General features: G+C 45.9%; 1 protein-coding gene across 4 annotated transcripts in view; it reads right to left on the bottom strand.

The window, feature by feature from the left end:
- The window catches only part of DNAH9 (dynein axonemal heavy chain 9), a 175,860-nt gene that overhangs the window by 101,753 nt on the left and 59,999 nt on the right, over positions 1-14,108 (bottom strand). For all 4 annotated transcript variants that reach the window (XM_021414422.1, XM_021414421.1, XM_021414423.1 and 1 more), the window contains 4 exons: positions 12,831-13,070; positions 4,945-5,106; positions 2,908-3,104; positions 319-481 (listed from right to left, as the gene is read on the bottom strand). In XM_021414422.1, coding sequence (XP_021270097.1) covers positions 319-481; positions 2,908-3,104; positions 4,945-5,106; positions 12,831-13,070 — 762 coding nt within the window. The remainder of the gene's footprint in view (positions 1-318; positions 482-2,907; positions 3,105-4,944; positions 5,107-12,830; positions 13,071-14,108) is intronic.

Here is a 14,108-nt window from a genome sequence, read left to right as displayed (position 1 = left end):
TAATAATCAGAACTTTTCTGCTCATTGAACAGACAAGACGTGGATGGGTGCACTAACACTGCCAATATGAAACCTAAGTGCTCTCAGTCCTGGCCAGCTCAGAGAATAGCTGGGGACAGCAAATCAGTCTGCATCTCCGTGTAGACACACTCCAACAAGATACTTTGTGAAGGATTTCTCCTCTCTGCATTCCAATATCATGGTGAGGGCTTTTCCATTTTCACATCAGCATTGCTCGGTATTCAGCAAGACCAAGTTTCCGGGCCAAGTTCTGCTTTTTACTTCCATTCTCCAACCTCAGCCTTAAAAGTCACCTACCTTCAGGTCAGGGACCCCGTAGCCTTTCCTCAAAGTGATCTGGAAGACCTCCAGAGAGCTGATGAAGGCTGCCAGCCTGGTCAGGCTCTGCTTGCCGCTGCCGCCCACGCCAACCAAGAGCGCGTTTCCTCTGGGGGACTCCAGGATACGGTTGATGCGGCAACTAAATTGCAGCATACAAAATCTCTCTTTAATAAGAGTATTTTTCTTTTTCTCTGCCCACTGCTTTTCTATACATATTTTATTCACTAAGAAATTGTATTCTGAATGAGATGAAAAATGTCACTCTAAGAGACGTGTCAGCAATCCCAATCTCCGCTGAGACCTATGTAAAGGACATGGCTGATGAAAAAAACAGTTTGGTGGCAATTTGGACTGCGTCCAGTTCTTATTCTAGCTGCCAAGTCCTAATGGACAGAAATCAGTAAAAAAGATGAAAGTCTGGCCGTCTTTGCAGGGAGCATGAGAAAAAAAGCACGTTACATGGATATATAAAGACTGAGAGCAAAATTCAAGGATCTGATGCAAGTCTCCATAGGTTCATCTTCACTAAGCATTTGGGGCCCATGTCCAGTCCATCCAGAGTCCTGCTATGCCACAAAACATATTTATATATATCTACTATGGCATAAATCCTGTCCAGAAAACAGTTAGTGTTTTGTACTTAACCAAACACCACTACTTAAGAGTAAGATGTCCCCATTCTTAAAAATGAACTCATATTATTTCCCTGGTCTGTTGACTTGTCCTGAGAGTCCCATGGTGAACTTTGCAGGTTTCAGACGTATCCTCTTTAAGCAAAAGATAATGTCCCCACTTGCTGAAACTGACTAAGGAGAATTTCAGGATCCTGCCTGTGAAATCCTCACTGTCCTGTGTCTTAAACACAACTCCCCTCTTCACGTCACTGCCTTTATTTACCTCACTTAAGCTGAGTATTTTCCTAAACTAATCTGCGTTAATTTTTTAAATAAGGCTGTGAGAAATACAATACTGCTTTATTACACCCAGAAAAGCAACCCAGTCAGTGCAGAGAGCTTCAGCACTCCCAGTTTCAGCTCCCCAAGCAATCTGCACTCCAGGGCTGTGTGCTTTGTGAATGCGCATGATGAGCCACAGATTGGGATGTGACAGAAAGGTAACTCCCACCTCCTTACATAAATTCAGCCCATAAACTTTTTTTTCTTTTTTTATTTCCCCTGAAATGAAGTTTTCCAGTAAATTCAAGTTGAAAGTTGTGAATTATTTGAGATGGACTGAATTGTGCATTTCTGCAACGTGTAATTTCCAAATGAAAGGAATAAATTTCACCCAGCCTCAATGAAAATCCCGCTGAATACTCAAACCTTGCTTCCCTGTTTATTCAAAATATTTACTGGAAGGATAACATTAAGTTTTATCACAAATCACAATTTATGTCTAGTGCACAGGAAGGACGAAGTTAACACTACTGTCACCTTCCTGGAAGCAGAAACACCCACGGACATCCAGGTGAGTATGGCTCATTAATACAAAGGAGGAAAAGCCCACACTATGGGGAAAATCTGCCAGAGCACAGTGCCAGCACACTGCAGTGCAAAAGTAACTGGATGTTCTGCTCTCAGAACAGAAACAGTTAAGTGACAAGTTAATAAGCTTTAGGACCAAATATATATACGGTGCCAATATTATATGTATAAAATTGCCATGAGATTGACTTCATTAGGTTGCCTTGTCCAGTGAGAATTGAAATCATACCCACTGGGGTGCAGCAGGAGAGTGGCACCCTGCTGGCTCCAACATACAAACCTGCACCTCTGGAGACAATGCTTTCAGACAGAAAACAAAAACCTGTTACAATGTTGATTTACACTAGAGGTCCCCTCTTCTGAAGCAGTCAAGAGCCAGATCTCCATTTCTGCACATGGAAGTGAGGCACTGTCTCTGCTGGGATCCCCAAAAAGCACTTAGATTTGAAAACTGGAGGTACATCTCACTATCTGCACCAAGATATCTAAGTGGATTCATAACCATGGACTGAAGACTTGCTGTTTTCATAGGCCCATCTGAGCCTCCAGGTGCCTAAATGCAAGTGAGATTTTCAAAAAAAAAAAAAAAAAATCAAAGCAGTTCAAATACCTGAAAACATTTTAAACCAGTAGTCAGGACATACATAATGTCACTGTACATGCATTTGAAAATCCCATGAAGAAACTGAGTAAATATGGCTCCAAAACAGCTGGGAAAGCATTTAGGGAAATCCCAAAGCTAGCTGTGAAGGCCCACAAAAATAATGAAGTGCTTGAACACTGTCACATCCAGTAAATGGTCATACAATACGCAAAGCACTGAGGGCCGAAGATATCACATAGGGAACCAGACTCTAAAATAACCACCAGGATGCAATACACCCATCTCCCAGCCCCAGGTATCCTCATGGTTTCCACACCAGCTGCAGAAGAAGCACACTATTTGTGTAGGACATGTCACATGGGCCTTCTGTACTCCTTCAGCTCCATCAGCTGCAAGTAAAGAGACCTACAACTCTATGGAAGCAATCTGTGCAGATAAGTGCTACGATGAGACTATAAAACCAGAAAATCCCCTTACACGTGGCACATGGCATCCTCAAATAGTACCAGGTTCATGGCAGCATTGATTTCATTGTAGTTGTCCAAGGCTTCCACAAGGATCTGGTTCAACTCCTCCCAGCTTGGAACAGGCCTATAGCTAGGTTCACCAATGCCTTTAGCAAAATGGCAATAAACGTTCATCTGCTTCGTCTGCTCTAAGGTCTCCTCAATGTCCTGACAGAGAAACATATACATATACATATGTATATAACACATACAGAAATAAAAATACAGCTCAATGCCATCTTTCCAAGTAAAGTACAGTTAACTAGCAAATGCCTTTTAATGCCCATGTAGTTGCACCTGTATGCTGGAAAAGGTTGAAGAGGGCAAGAGGGAAAAAGGAGGAAAGAAAAAAAGCCCTGATACTGATATCCTTCGCTTTCACAGCTTTTTGGAACTCATGAAAACTCAACTCATTGCCATAGGAAAATGTGGCCACAAGAAAAGCTCTGCAGCCACGGCCATAACATAGAATCATTTAGGTTGGAAAAGACCTTCAAGATGATCACATTCAGTGATCAACCTGGCTTAAAGGAGGCTTTGGGCAATGAAAAAACAGCTTTGGACACCATTAGTATGCTTTAGAGTGGAGAAATAGGGCTTGCGCTCTACAAAGGATGGGGCTTTAGAGTCTCCAGCTCAGGAGCTGGATCCTAAAGTGGTGCTTTGATCTATCAAAATGGGCTTTTCATCCCCAAAAGAGATTTAAGGCCCTGAATATCAGTCTTTGGTCCCTGGGTTGTGGCTTTGGGCACTAGAAAGGAGGCTCTGAGCACTGAAATGAGGCTTTGGGCCCTTACAGTGGTGGTGGTTGCTGGATGCAAGAGTGGTTGGCTGTTAAAGGAGACTTTGGGCTCTAAAATTCAGGCCTTGCCCCCTAGAATGAAGTTTTGTCCTGTCAGAGAATCCCATGGACACCCAAGAGGAGACTTTGTGCCCTAAAATTAATGCTTTGGGCCCTAAAATAAGACTCCAGGCCTGAAAAAATATGCTGCAGGTGATAAAACAGTGGCTTTGGATCCCATGTATAGGCTCTAGGCCTGGCAAATAAGGGTTTTGGTGCTTAATGATGAGGCTGTGGTCTGTAAAATGGAGCCTCTGGGTCCTGTTAGTACGTTTTCTAGCCTCCAAGAGACACTATAGAGCTTTATGAGATTGTCTGTGACCTAAAAAGGAAGAGTTGTTCCTTAAAATGAGGCTCTGAACCCCACAGTGAGGATGTGGACCCTGAGTATGACTCTCTGAACCTCAGTCTGAGGCTCTGAGCCATGAAAAAGGGCCTTGGAACCTGAAATTGAGAGCGTGGCCACATTCCTTGTTCATGTCACTGCTTTTCAGCAGTACTTACATTTGTGAACAGCTGTTCTCAAGGATGAAGCACAAGAAGACAAAAATTTCATCAAAAATCTCTGATGTGCGTCTTTAGAATTGCAACCACTTCCATAGAACCAGACCGACACATTAGTTCCACAAAAAACAAGGTCAAATATCCCACTAGTTTTATGTTTCTGTTACTCTCTATTTTTTTTGTATTTGTATAAATATATATATTAAAAATTTTTGTTATTTATGTACATTAACTGTATTACATATTTTATAAGCAGCCCAAGCCAATTCCTCTTCAATCAATGCGGCCCAGGCAAGCCAACAGGTTGGACATCCATGCTCTGAAGACTTGTGCCTGCATCCCGCCTAGAGCAGGGAGATGTGACCCTTCCCCTGCTTGTGCAATGTGAGACTCAAAGCACTTAAATAAATCAATTCAGCCAATTCACAGAGCCCAAATCTCCTCTTCCCAACAACCTTATGGGGTGCACCATTTACCTATGTCACAACATTGGCAGCCCAGAACATGGATGACAGATGTTGCTCCTGGGCTCCAGTCAGGTGCACAGCCCTCCAGACAAGTGAGACAGGGGCAGACTTTGAGTCAAACTCTGTTCCCTCAAGGAATTTGACTTTTCTTGTGTGTATGCGTGTTACTGTCAGACTCATGAACCTCAACACTTACATCGTAGAATTTCTTCACCAACTCCAGCTGGATTTTATCAAAGGTATCATAATCCTTTTCTTCAACCATCTTATCCCGGTATACTCGGTTTGACTCATGCAGGTAGAGCTTTACCAGGTCTTGGGGTTGCTTCAGACATTCAGGGGTTGAAAACAGAAGGCCCTGTGGGGAGCAGAGACAGTCAGGTAACCCTAGAAAACCCTTCAAATCACTAAGGGACCGACCTCACTGCCAGCATCCAGGCTACCACACTAGAATGGGGCTGTAAATGTGGAGTTATTACAGCAAACTGCATCTGAACTTTTGAATAAGCCCCTACTCAACAGCCCCTGGAGAATGTGCCCTTTGTTAGCCTACATTTCCCAAAGCAGTTTACATGCATTACATTTATTTTGAGAATCCAGACAGCATCCCCAGCATGGCTTGGTTGTGCTGGTGGTTCTGATCTCAGCATCAGAGAGCATGGAGAGCCAGGTGCCAGCCCAGATGGGTCCCTGGCACCCCAGCACCATACTATGGGTGCTTCTTCAAGAGGAAAAAGCAGTTTGGAAATGTTAGTGGTGATGATTTTTTAAAAATCAATTAATTTTAATTAGGTGCATTCTGCCTACAGGAAATATGAGTTGCTGTCTGCTTATCACAGTATGTTTACCATGAACTCTATTAAAATGCATAAAAGAACTATATTTCAAAGAGGTGTCTCCTATAACTAAGCCTATTAACAGCACACAAGGCTTTCAATAGCATGAATTAAACAGACAGCTTTTATTCCTAACATCTAATTATTTATACATAAAATAGAAAATGCATTAAAAGCAATGTAAAGTGTTCCCTCTCAGCTCACTGGCCCGTGGCTCAAATCATTTGGGTTTCATATTTGTCATTACAGCTGCCAAATCGTTATTTTATTTATTTCAGAAACAAAATGAGTGAGAGAACAGCTGACAACTTGAAAAGAGAAAAGGCAAAGGTGCAACCCATCAAGCTGTAAACTGATTTTAAAAAAATATCTATCACTCAGACTCTCGAAAGACACCTCAAGCCACAAAAGATGCTGTCGTCTTGACGCAAGCACACGTGGAGGCCACATAAGAGGGGAGAATATTCACACTTAGCTGCTTTTTAATGAATTTATTAACTTAATATCCAAACTTCTCCTGCCCCAGGGCATGCTCTGAGCCCCCAGAGCACAGGCACATGGAGATGTGTGGTCATGGGTTGCCATGGCTGTGGTGGATGTGGTGCCAACATGACAAAAGAAGGATGATCCCTTGCTCTTTGCCATGACAATCCAAGCTTTACCCATCTGGTCGCTGAGTCCTCGGGCCGTATGCCAGCCAAACCTTTCAGCTCCTGATGCTCAACAGAAAGGACAGAAAGTGGCTAGGAAGCTCCCTCTGGCGCACAGAGACTTCTCTAGGCAACAACACCAGATATCACAGCCCTCAAGATAAAAGGCAGAACAGTGGAACAGGCCCTGCTCAGACCCCTGCCCACCAGGGCCCCCACCCTGCAGCAGAGCGCTGAGACAGGAAGAGCCACCCCACAGCCGAGAGCCATCCCATGGGCCACCTCCCACAAATATCACTTTACCAAAATGCCACAAGCCTGCCATGAAAGACCATTTTCATGCAATGCGCTCATCTCTAAGGTCAGGTGCCAGAGAGTTCATATGGAATCACTCACAAATAAAAGGACTGCTCGTTTTCTAGATAGAGCTGCAGGGCTCTGGCACTGCCCTGCATCACATAGCTGAAGGATTTTTGGTCCTAGAGCAGCTCTTCGGAGAAGATACGCAGAGTAAAGTGATCTGATGGTGCAGTGGAGAGTGGCATTCAGTTTTTTCTTTCTCTTTGCACCCTAACTTGCTCTCAAAGATATGCGTGGAGGAGATGTATGCTCCATCTTTACATGGATATATATTGCACATAGGCAAAATAGAAGCAGAAGAGGCTTCCGCATATACAGGACAACTCTGGGTAAGTCAAAGCTTTTGTTTGCATATTAGCCTTCTAGGACAAAACAAAAACCACATGTATAGGGAAGCTGAATGTTTCACTAAAAAAAAAAAACAACAACATCGTTCTTGCAAAACCTCCGAGACTACAACGACTGTCCAAAAATCAGGATCCAAAGAAGCGTAACCTCAATTCTGGACACTGGGCTTGCCGCGTTGTTCATTCTTTCCCCTTCCCCAGCTTTGCACCCTGCAATGCTCCCTGCCAGCAGGCTGAAATGCTGCTGGTGCTGCTCTGAGCAACCAAGAGAGGAGCGTGAAGCACAAGAGGGTGGCTGCTGCACGGCTTCTGTGCACTGGGCTGGAGCTGGAGGCAGGGAAAGCGCAGAGGGGAGCATGAGGAGAGAGCTAATGGGCTCCCATGGATTAGGAGGTAACAAAGCACAAGGTCTCCCAGGTATATAAATAAATAAATCACTTTTTTTTTTCCCTGTTACAATCTGAACAGCATTTAAACTAGTAACAACTTGCGCAGTGCAGTGACCTCTCTCAGCCATCCTGCACCCTGCTCACCTCCCTCCTGCCAATACTCCTGGGGCACGATCATGGCACGACAGCGACATGAAAACAGTGACAGACATGGCAGTACCACAAGCAGGGTGTGAGCCAGCAATCCAGAGTCCTGCTTACGGTATTGTACCAATTTCTAAGCATGCTACATGGAGAGGACTGATGAGGGCCCGAGCCACCTGTTCATACTCTATCCTGTGAGGCTGCGTTTGCTGGGGCATCCACCAGTGTTCAGATCTCTCCTAGGAAGAGAAATCATAGAACAATAGCATGGCTTGGGTTGGAAGGGACCTTAAAGGCAACGGAGTTCCAGTGCCTTGCCATGGGCATGGCTGCCACCCACCAAATCAGAAATGGCAGAAAGGGCAAGACAGAGGGGAAGGAAGCTCTAAAACCAGACTGGCTCAGAGCACGCAGAGAGACAAAAGAGCATCTGAGATGGGTCGGCAAAGCAGACCTTCAGAGCTGCAAACATGGGCCCAGATGATCGGATCCTAACCAAACCCACGGCCGTGCCAACTGTGCCAGACGAGGGAACATGAAGGTGCCACCTTCACCGCTTCCCCATGCCGAGCAGAGGGAAATCTGGCTGCTGGAGCCCGCGCTAAGGAGCAGCTGAGCTGGGAACCACCGCTATCATCACGTCAGCAGGCAGAGGGACGCCGCCTCTTCTCAACTGCCATGATCTTAATGTGACATGCTGCTTGAAAATCTTGTTAGAAATGGGAATAAAAAGCAAAATACAACCCTGCTGAGTCTATGGTTATTTTACAGAGATGACAGATATAATTTAGAGCATAATACCATGGTAACCCTTTCAGAAGGAAAGAAAGACAGCAACAGGGCTTCCTCTGGTGTAAGCCAGCAGGGAATTCATTTTTAAAAAGCATAATCCACCACTCCATCACCGCAGAGACCTGTCTTCTTTAATCAAGGGTAAATTGCCTCGAGCGTACCAATCAATTTAACTCTCCTGTGCATGGTGGGACCCAGAGGCATGAAAAAGTGCTACAGAAATGCAAGGGAAAGTAGCATCAAACTTTAACCACAGATGGACCTGCCAGAGGGGGAAAGGAACAGATAACGATGATGAACCCAGGCTAACACAGATTATAAAGGACTGAAAAGCGACCTTGCCCCTGCAACAGTAACATCAGCAACAGCAAGTGACATAGTTTGAAGTCAAGGAGTCAGGTCCGCCATTCCTGCAGTTCTCACCTGATCCCTCTCCAGCCTCTACTTGCCCATCGTCCTGTACAGTGACTGCCAGCCTCTCCTCACCCTGAGCACCAGCAGCTAGATGTGATAGTAAATCTAAGCCGTTTATTACAGCTAGGCTTTACAGTGCTTGGTGAGCCTTCTGTAACTGCACAAAAAGAGCGCATGAGCCCAGGGGATCATAGATTTCAAAGCTCCTCATATTTTTTCTGAACCCTCATATTTCTTCTGAACACCAGAGAGGGGCATCCCTCAGTCCAGACCCTACTGGGTTTCCAGGTCATCAGTGACCTGAAAGTGAGGTTACCAGAGAAACTGTGCCCGGTGCTGGCTTCCTTCTCCTTTCAGCCCCCTCTTTTCCCCCACAGCCCCAGTGCAGTCCCTGGCTCCCTGGAGACTCATGTCCCCTTCTGGCTGGGCACACATGCACACCGCCCCAGGGCCACATGGGGAAGGTCGGCTGACTTCTGCACAAGGGCGTGAGCCTAGGTTTCATCCTACAGCCCTTGGGCAGCTGATGCTGGAGCATCTGGGGTTGTTCTGCTGAAAATCAAGCCCAGAGACAAAAATAAAGTGCGGACTGTGGATAAAAACCCAGCCCATAGGAATATGAGGGATTTCCCATGACCTTCCCAAGACAATACAACAAGATGAGCCCATCTGGGCTGAGCCCAGGGATGGGGCAGTGCATCAGTGTCACAACAACGGGGTCACATATCCCCCTGGTTTTGTTTTTTGTTTGGTTTCGTGTTTTTGTTGTTCTCTTTTGTGTACATTTTAATTAAAAAAATTACAAATTAAAATAAATTTTGTTACTTTATATACATTAACTATGACAAAATGATGTCTGACGTGGAAATGCAGATGAAGCAAAGAGGGAGAACTGAATTCTTCCACGGGGAAAAAATGTCACCCATTGACATTCATTGACACTGAATGTTTGCAGAGACCAGCCAGTGGATGTGAGCACAGTGAGGCAGTGGGTGGTGCTTTTCAGCAGTGACACAGTGACAGTGGGCCACCTCCGCTGGTGCAGATTGTTACGAGCACAGCATGTAAGATCTTGTTCACTGCTGGCAAAAATGCATAGTAATGGTGATGACTCTGTGGAAAAATAGTGTTTTGTAGCTGAGAATTTGCTCAATCAAACCGTGCTTTGTGGTCTTTGTATCTGTTGTCATTTCCATGGGAATAAATAGGAGGCATTACTTTTGAAGTGACCTATGTATAGGTGGCCCAAGACAATCCCTCTTCACTCAGTGTAGTCCAGGCAAGCCCAAAGGTCGGACACCCATGGGGTAGGCAGATAATGCACAGGAAAACACCTGGGACTGAGGTGGAGTCTCCTGACATCTCCAAAAGCACCAGATACCCACACCTGAGCAACCACACGAAATCAGCCCTGTGCTGGCAGCTTGGGCAGCAGGGCTGCCCCGCACTGGATTTACCTAGTTATCTTCACATCCCTGAATCTGAGTGTCTCAATCTGGAGCTAAACCCCACCTTAGATCTGCACACTGTCATTTTCATTATCTGCCCTGCCAGACCTTGCTGCTGTTCTGCTGTCATTTGGAGTGGACACCTTCTAGAGTCACCTACAGCCGCCAGACAGACAGCACAGGCCAGGAGGTGATGGGTACTGGGGGAAGAAGGAGTGGCACGGAAGCAACAAGTTCCCATACCCATCTGTCAGAAGGTATTACTGCTGACTGTTGCTTTGGGGTAGTCTCCCTTTTTTGCGCAACACTCACATGCATACAAGGTTCAAACTCAATCATTTTTCATTAGCTGCAACAATTAAGGTACAGGCTCCTAGAGTGTTTGTAATGAGACAATTAGCACAGGACTCTTTGTCATAAGAGCTGTCAGGCAGTTTTGACAAAGGGAATCAAGCTGGGTTTGCAAAGCCCTACTTAAATGTTTTGGTACAGTATTAATATCTATTATGGTATGATAACGACAGAGCCATTGGACAAACTGCAAACGGAGCCGTTGTTAACGACCTGTGCAGAACCAGCAATAACACAGCACAGAGGCAGCAAGTTCCAAAGGTTGCTCCTCCACAGCTGCAATTTGCATATGTTTTGTGCCTTTAACAGTTATCATTGGCTGCTTGTATAATTACAGCATAGCTGGTATAACAGCAATCCCTGAGTGCCTTTTATATAGGCAGCTATTACATTATATATCCAGCTAACACATTCCGTGTTTGATTGTTTGTCTGGGATTAAAAGGCATTACACACAGACCTACAAGCATTACGTCTACTGATTCTCTCCCTTCCCGAAGGCTAAGGAAACTCAGACAGCCCCGCTTCTCTTTTGTTGGTTTTTTTTTTCCTTCTGCTTTACTTTCAGATGGCGTCACATCAGGGGTTGTAACAGAGCAGAACAGGTGGGCAGACAGCAAGGTGGGTGCAGAACTGGCTGGACCAGCAGGCTCCAAGGTCACTGTTATCAGGTCTACCCGGAGGCCAAGCAGCAGCAGTGACCCCCAGGGGTGGGGATTGGGGGAGCAGAGAGGTACTACGCCTTGACAGGCTGGAGAAAAGCTGTGGGAAGCTCAATCCACAAACAAGGAAAGACAGAAATGGGTTTGTTCAGGCTGGGGAAAAGGCGAAGGGGAACCCTACTGCTGTCTGCAACTAGCTAATGGGAGATATAGAGAGGACTGAGCATTATTTTCAATGGAACTACATAGCAAAAGGATAAGAAGCAGCAAACACTTTACAACAGAGTGAGTTTAACAGTACAGCAATGGCCATGGCAGCTGTGGGATCTTCAGCGCTGGGAATTCTGAAGTTGGCCCTGCTTGAGTCAGACAAGAGACCTCCAAAGGTCACTTCAGGGCTAAACTACAAGTCAGTGAATATATAATGTAACACAGGGAAATGCATTCCCAGAGTTCTGAGCTTCTTTCACCCTCCATTTCAGGAAAAAAAAAAACACCTTTTTCGGCAGAGCTAAACTTGGATATAAGGAAAAAGTCTTTTACAGTGAGGGTGGTGAGGCACTGGCACAGGTTGCCCACAGAGGTGGTGGGTGCCCCATCCCAGGAGACATTCAAGGCCAGGCTGGACCAGGCTCAGAGCACATCACCAAGCTGTACACGTCCCTGCTCACTGCAGGGGAACTGGACTAAATGGCCTTTAAAGGTCCCTTCCAACTCTATGGATTCTATGATTCTGTGATTTAAAGTTAAAAAATATCAAAAACAAATACCAAAATAAAGGACTTACAGAAAAAAAAAAAAAAGAAAAAAAAAAATCCTGAGCCATCGCCTAAATAAACATGACAAGACCAAGAAGCCAGATTCCCTCCCTCCCGCATCTCTGTGATCAACTGAAAGCCACCTGAGCTCCTGTCACTGTCCCTGTTCCAGAGGCTTGGAAATGAGATGTAGCAAGATGTTTTCTGATATCCCAAAGCCTTAGCATGTTTCAAACAGACCACGGTTAAAACTAAAATACTCATCCAAATGCTGCTTCTCTCTCTGCTTCTCCAAGCACAGGTTAGAAGCCAGAATTCAGTATGGCCAAAAGCTGGTGATGTGTAGCTGGGCACTAGTGACAGGTCTGATTCCTCCTTGATATGACCAAGTTACTAACTTGTTCAAGCTCCTGTTCTCCGATTTCCTACTGCTTCCCATTACTGCAGTGATTCAGTCAGTAACTGAGAGCTGACTTGGAATCAAGCTATTCATCAATGCTTTAAACATCATCTGTCATGTGCAGGCTGGGTACCTGACCATGGAGAAACTACAAGGATGTGCAGCATAGGCTATCACGCTGGGACTTAGAAAGACAAGCCAGCACCATTCCACCCACTAACAGTCATTTCACTAAGTGGTGAAGTCAGGAGCCCAGCAGTCCCTTCATCTGGCCTCTTCTACAGCCACCCAGCCCAAATCTGCACCCCTTCCCACAGACATGGCTGGAGAGTAAACCAGCTTCAGACTGATGTTCCTTACAGCCCTGGGCAATGGATCTGGAATGCATCCAACACCAAACAAGGACTACAGAATGGACTGAGATTCTTCTCGTTGCTCAGGGAGGACATCTGCTGTGACATCACTGGTGGGGAACACACATCTGCAGCCTGAAGCCAGGCTCCAAGTGCCACAAAACGACAGCTACACTTACTTGGAAGATATTGGAGAAGTCTCTCAGGTTGAAAATGTAGTGGAACTTGACAGCTGTCGGCAGGAACGTAGCAGACACTCTCTGGTGCAGGCCCAGGGCCAGGGAGATCAGCTGCTGAGCTGACTTTTGCACAGCTCCTGAGAAATTCCTGTGGGCCAGGTGCTGCATTAAGATGGTGCTGTAGATCCTGGACAAGGCATCCTGCCCAGGGCTGGAGAGGGCAAAGATGCAGAAGTGACGCTGAGGAAGAGAAAGGATAAAGTGGAAAGGTCAGGGGGCTGGGCAACCACCTCTGCAGCTGAAGGCGCTGGGGAACTTGCTGTCCATGTGGAACAAGGACATTTTCCATTTTCCACCTCTAATTTCCCAGCAGAGGAAAGCTGGCAAGTGACTTCTTTCAGCTCTCTAAACATGAGATTTTCAGCTGCATTTCATCATATATTAGAAGCTCAGTCTATCTGATGGTCACACCAACCAGCAGAGCCTAGCCACTCCCCATGCTCTGTGTTTCAATGCTTCAGATTCAGCAGAGTTAACCTGAACTTGTGTTGCAGCCCTAAAAATCTAACAGTAGGAGTGGTTCTATTTGGCAGCCCATTTGGTCTCACTTTCTCACTCAGAGCCTTCTTTCCCAAATCCTGACTTCTGTGGCTTCATCTGATCTTCCAGCAGCCCCTGGCCTCTTCCCAGCATTCAGATTGCAGTAACACTTGGGTCCCCCCTCCCACTGAACCTTCCCTCCCAAAACAGGATAGCTACACCCACACCATCTGTTGGGAACAGCCCCTGGAAGGTGTCATTTCCCAGAAGACTGCTGTGGGACCCATCCCTCAGTGGAAGTGCTCATTTCCAGTCATGGAACTTCATTTTAACACCACAGAGCAGCTAAAAGGAGCCATGGCTTGGGCTGACTCTGGTCATGAGACTTCTCCAAGAAGATGTGATGCTACTGGGAAGAGCAGAGCTGATGATTGTTGGCCCAGGTCAAGCCTCCCAGCTCCAAAAAATCAAACCCTGAGGTTTAACACCTCTTCTAAAATCTGTATTTGTAGTATGTAATAAGACAATCTGGTGATCTGGTGTGGGGCAACCAGCCCGTGGCAGGGGATGGAACTGGGTGGGCTGTAAGGTTCCTTCCAACCCAAGCCATGCTGTGGATCTAAGATTCTATCACCAGCACTTGGTAATGTCTTTTTTTTTAATCCTTCCCTTCCCCCTCCTTCCCCTTCCCCCTCCTTCCCTTCCCTTCCCTTCCCTTCCCTTCCCTTCCCTTCCCTT

The sequence above is a fragment of the Numida meleagris genome, chromosome 17, assembly GCF_002078875.1.
Source record: "Numida meleagris isolate 19003 breed g44 Domestic line chromosome 17, NumMel1.0, whole genome shotgun sequence".
Classification (NCBI taxonomy): Eukaryota; Metazoa; Chordata; class Aves; order Galliformes; family Numididae; genus Numida; species Numida meleagris.
Note: the sequence above shows the minus strand (reverse complement) of the source record. Positions and strands in the feature narration are given on the sequence as shown.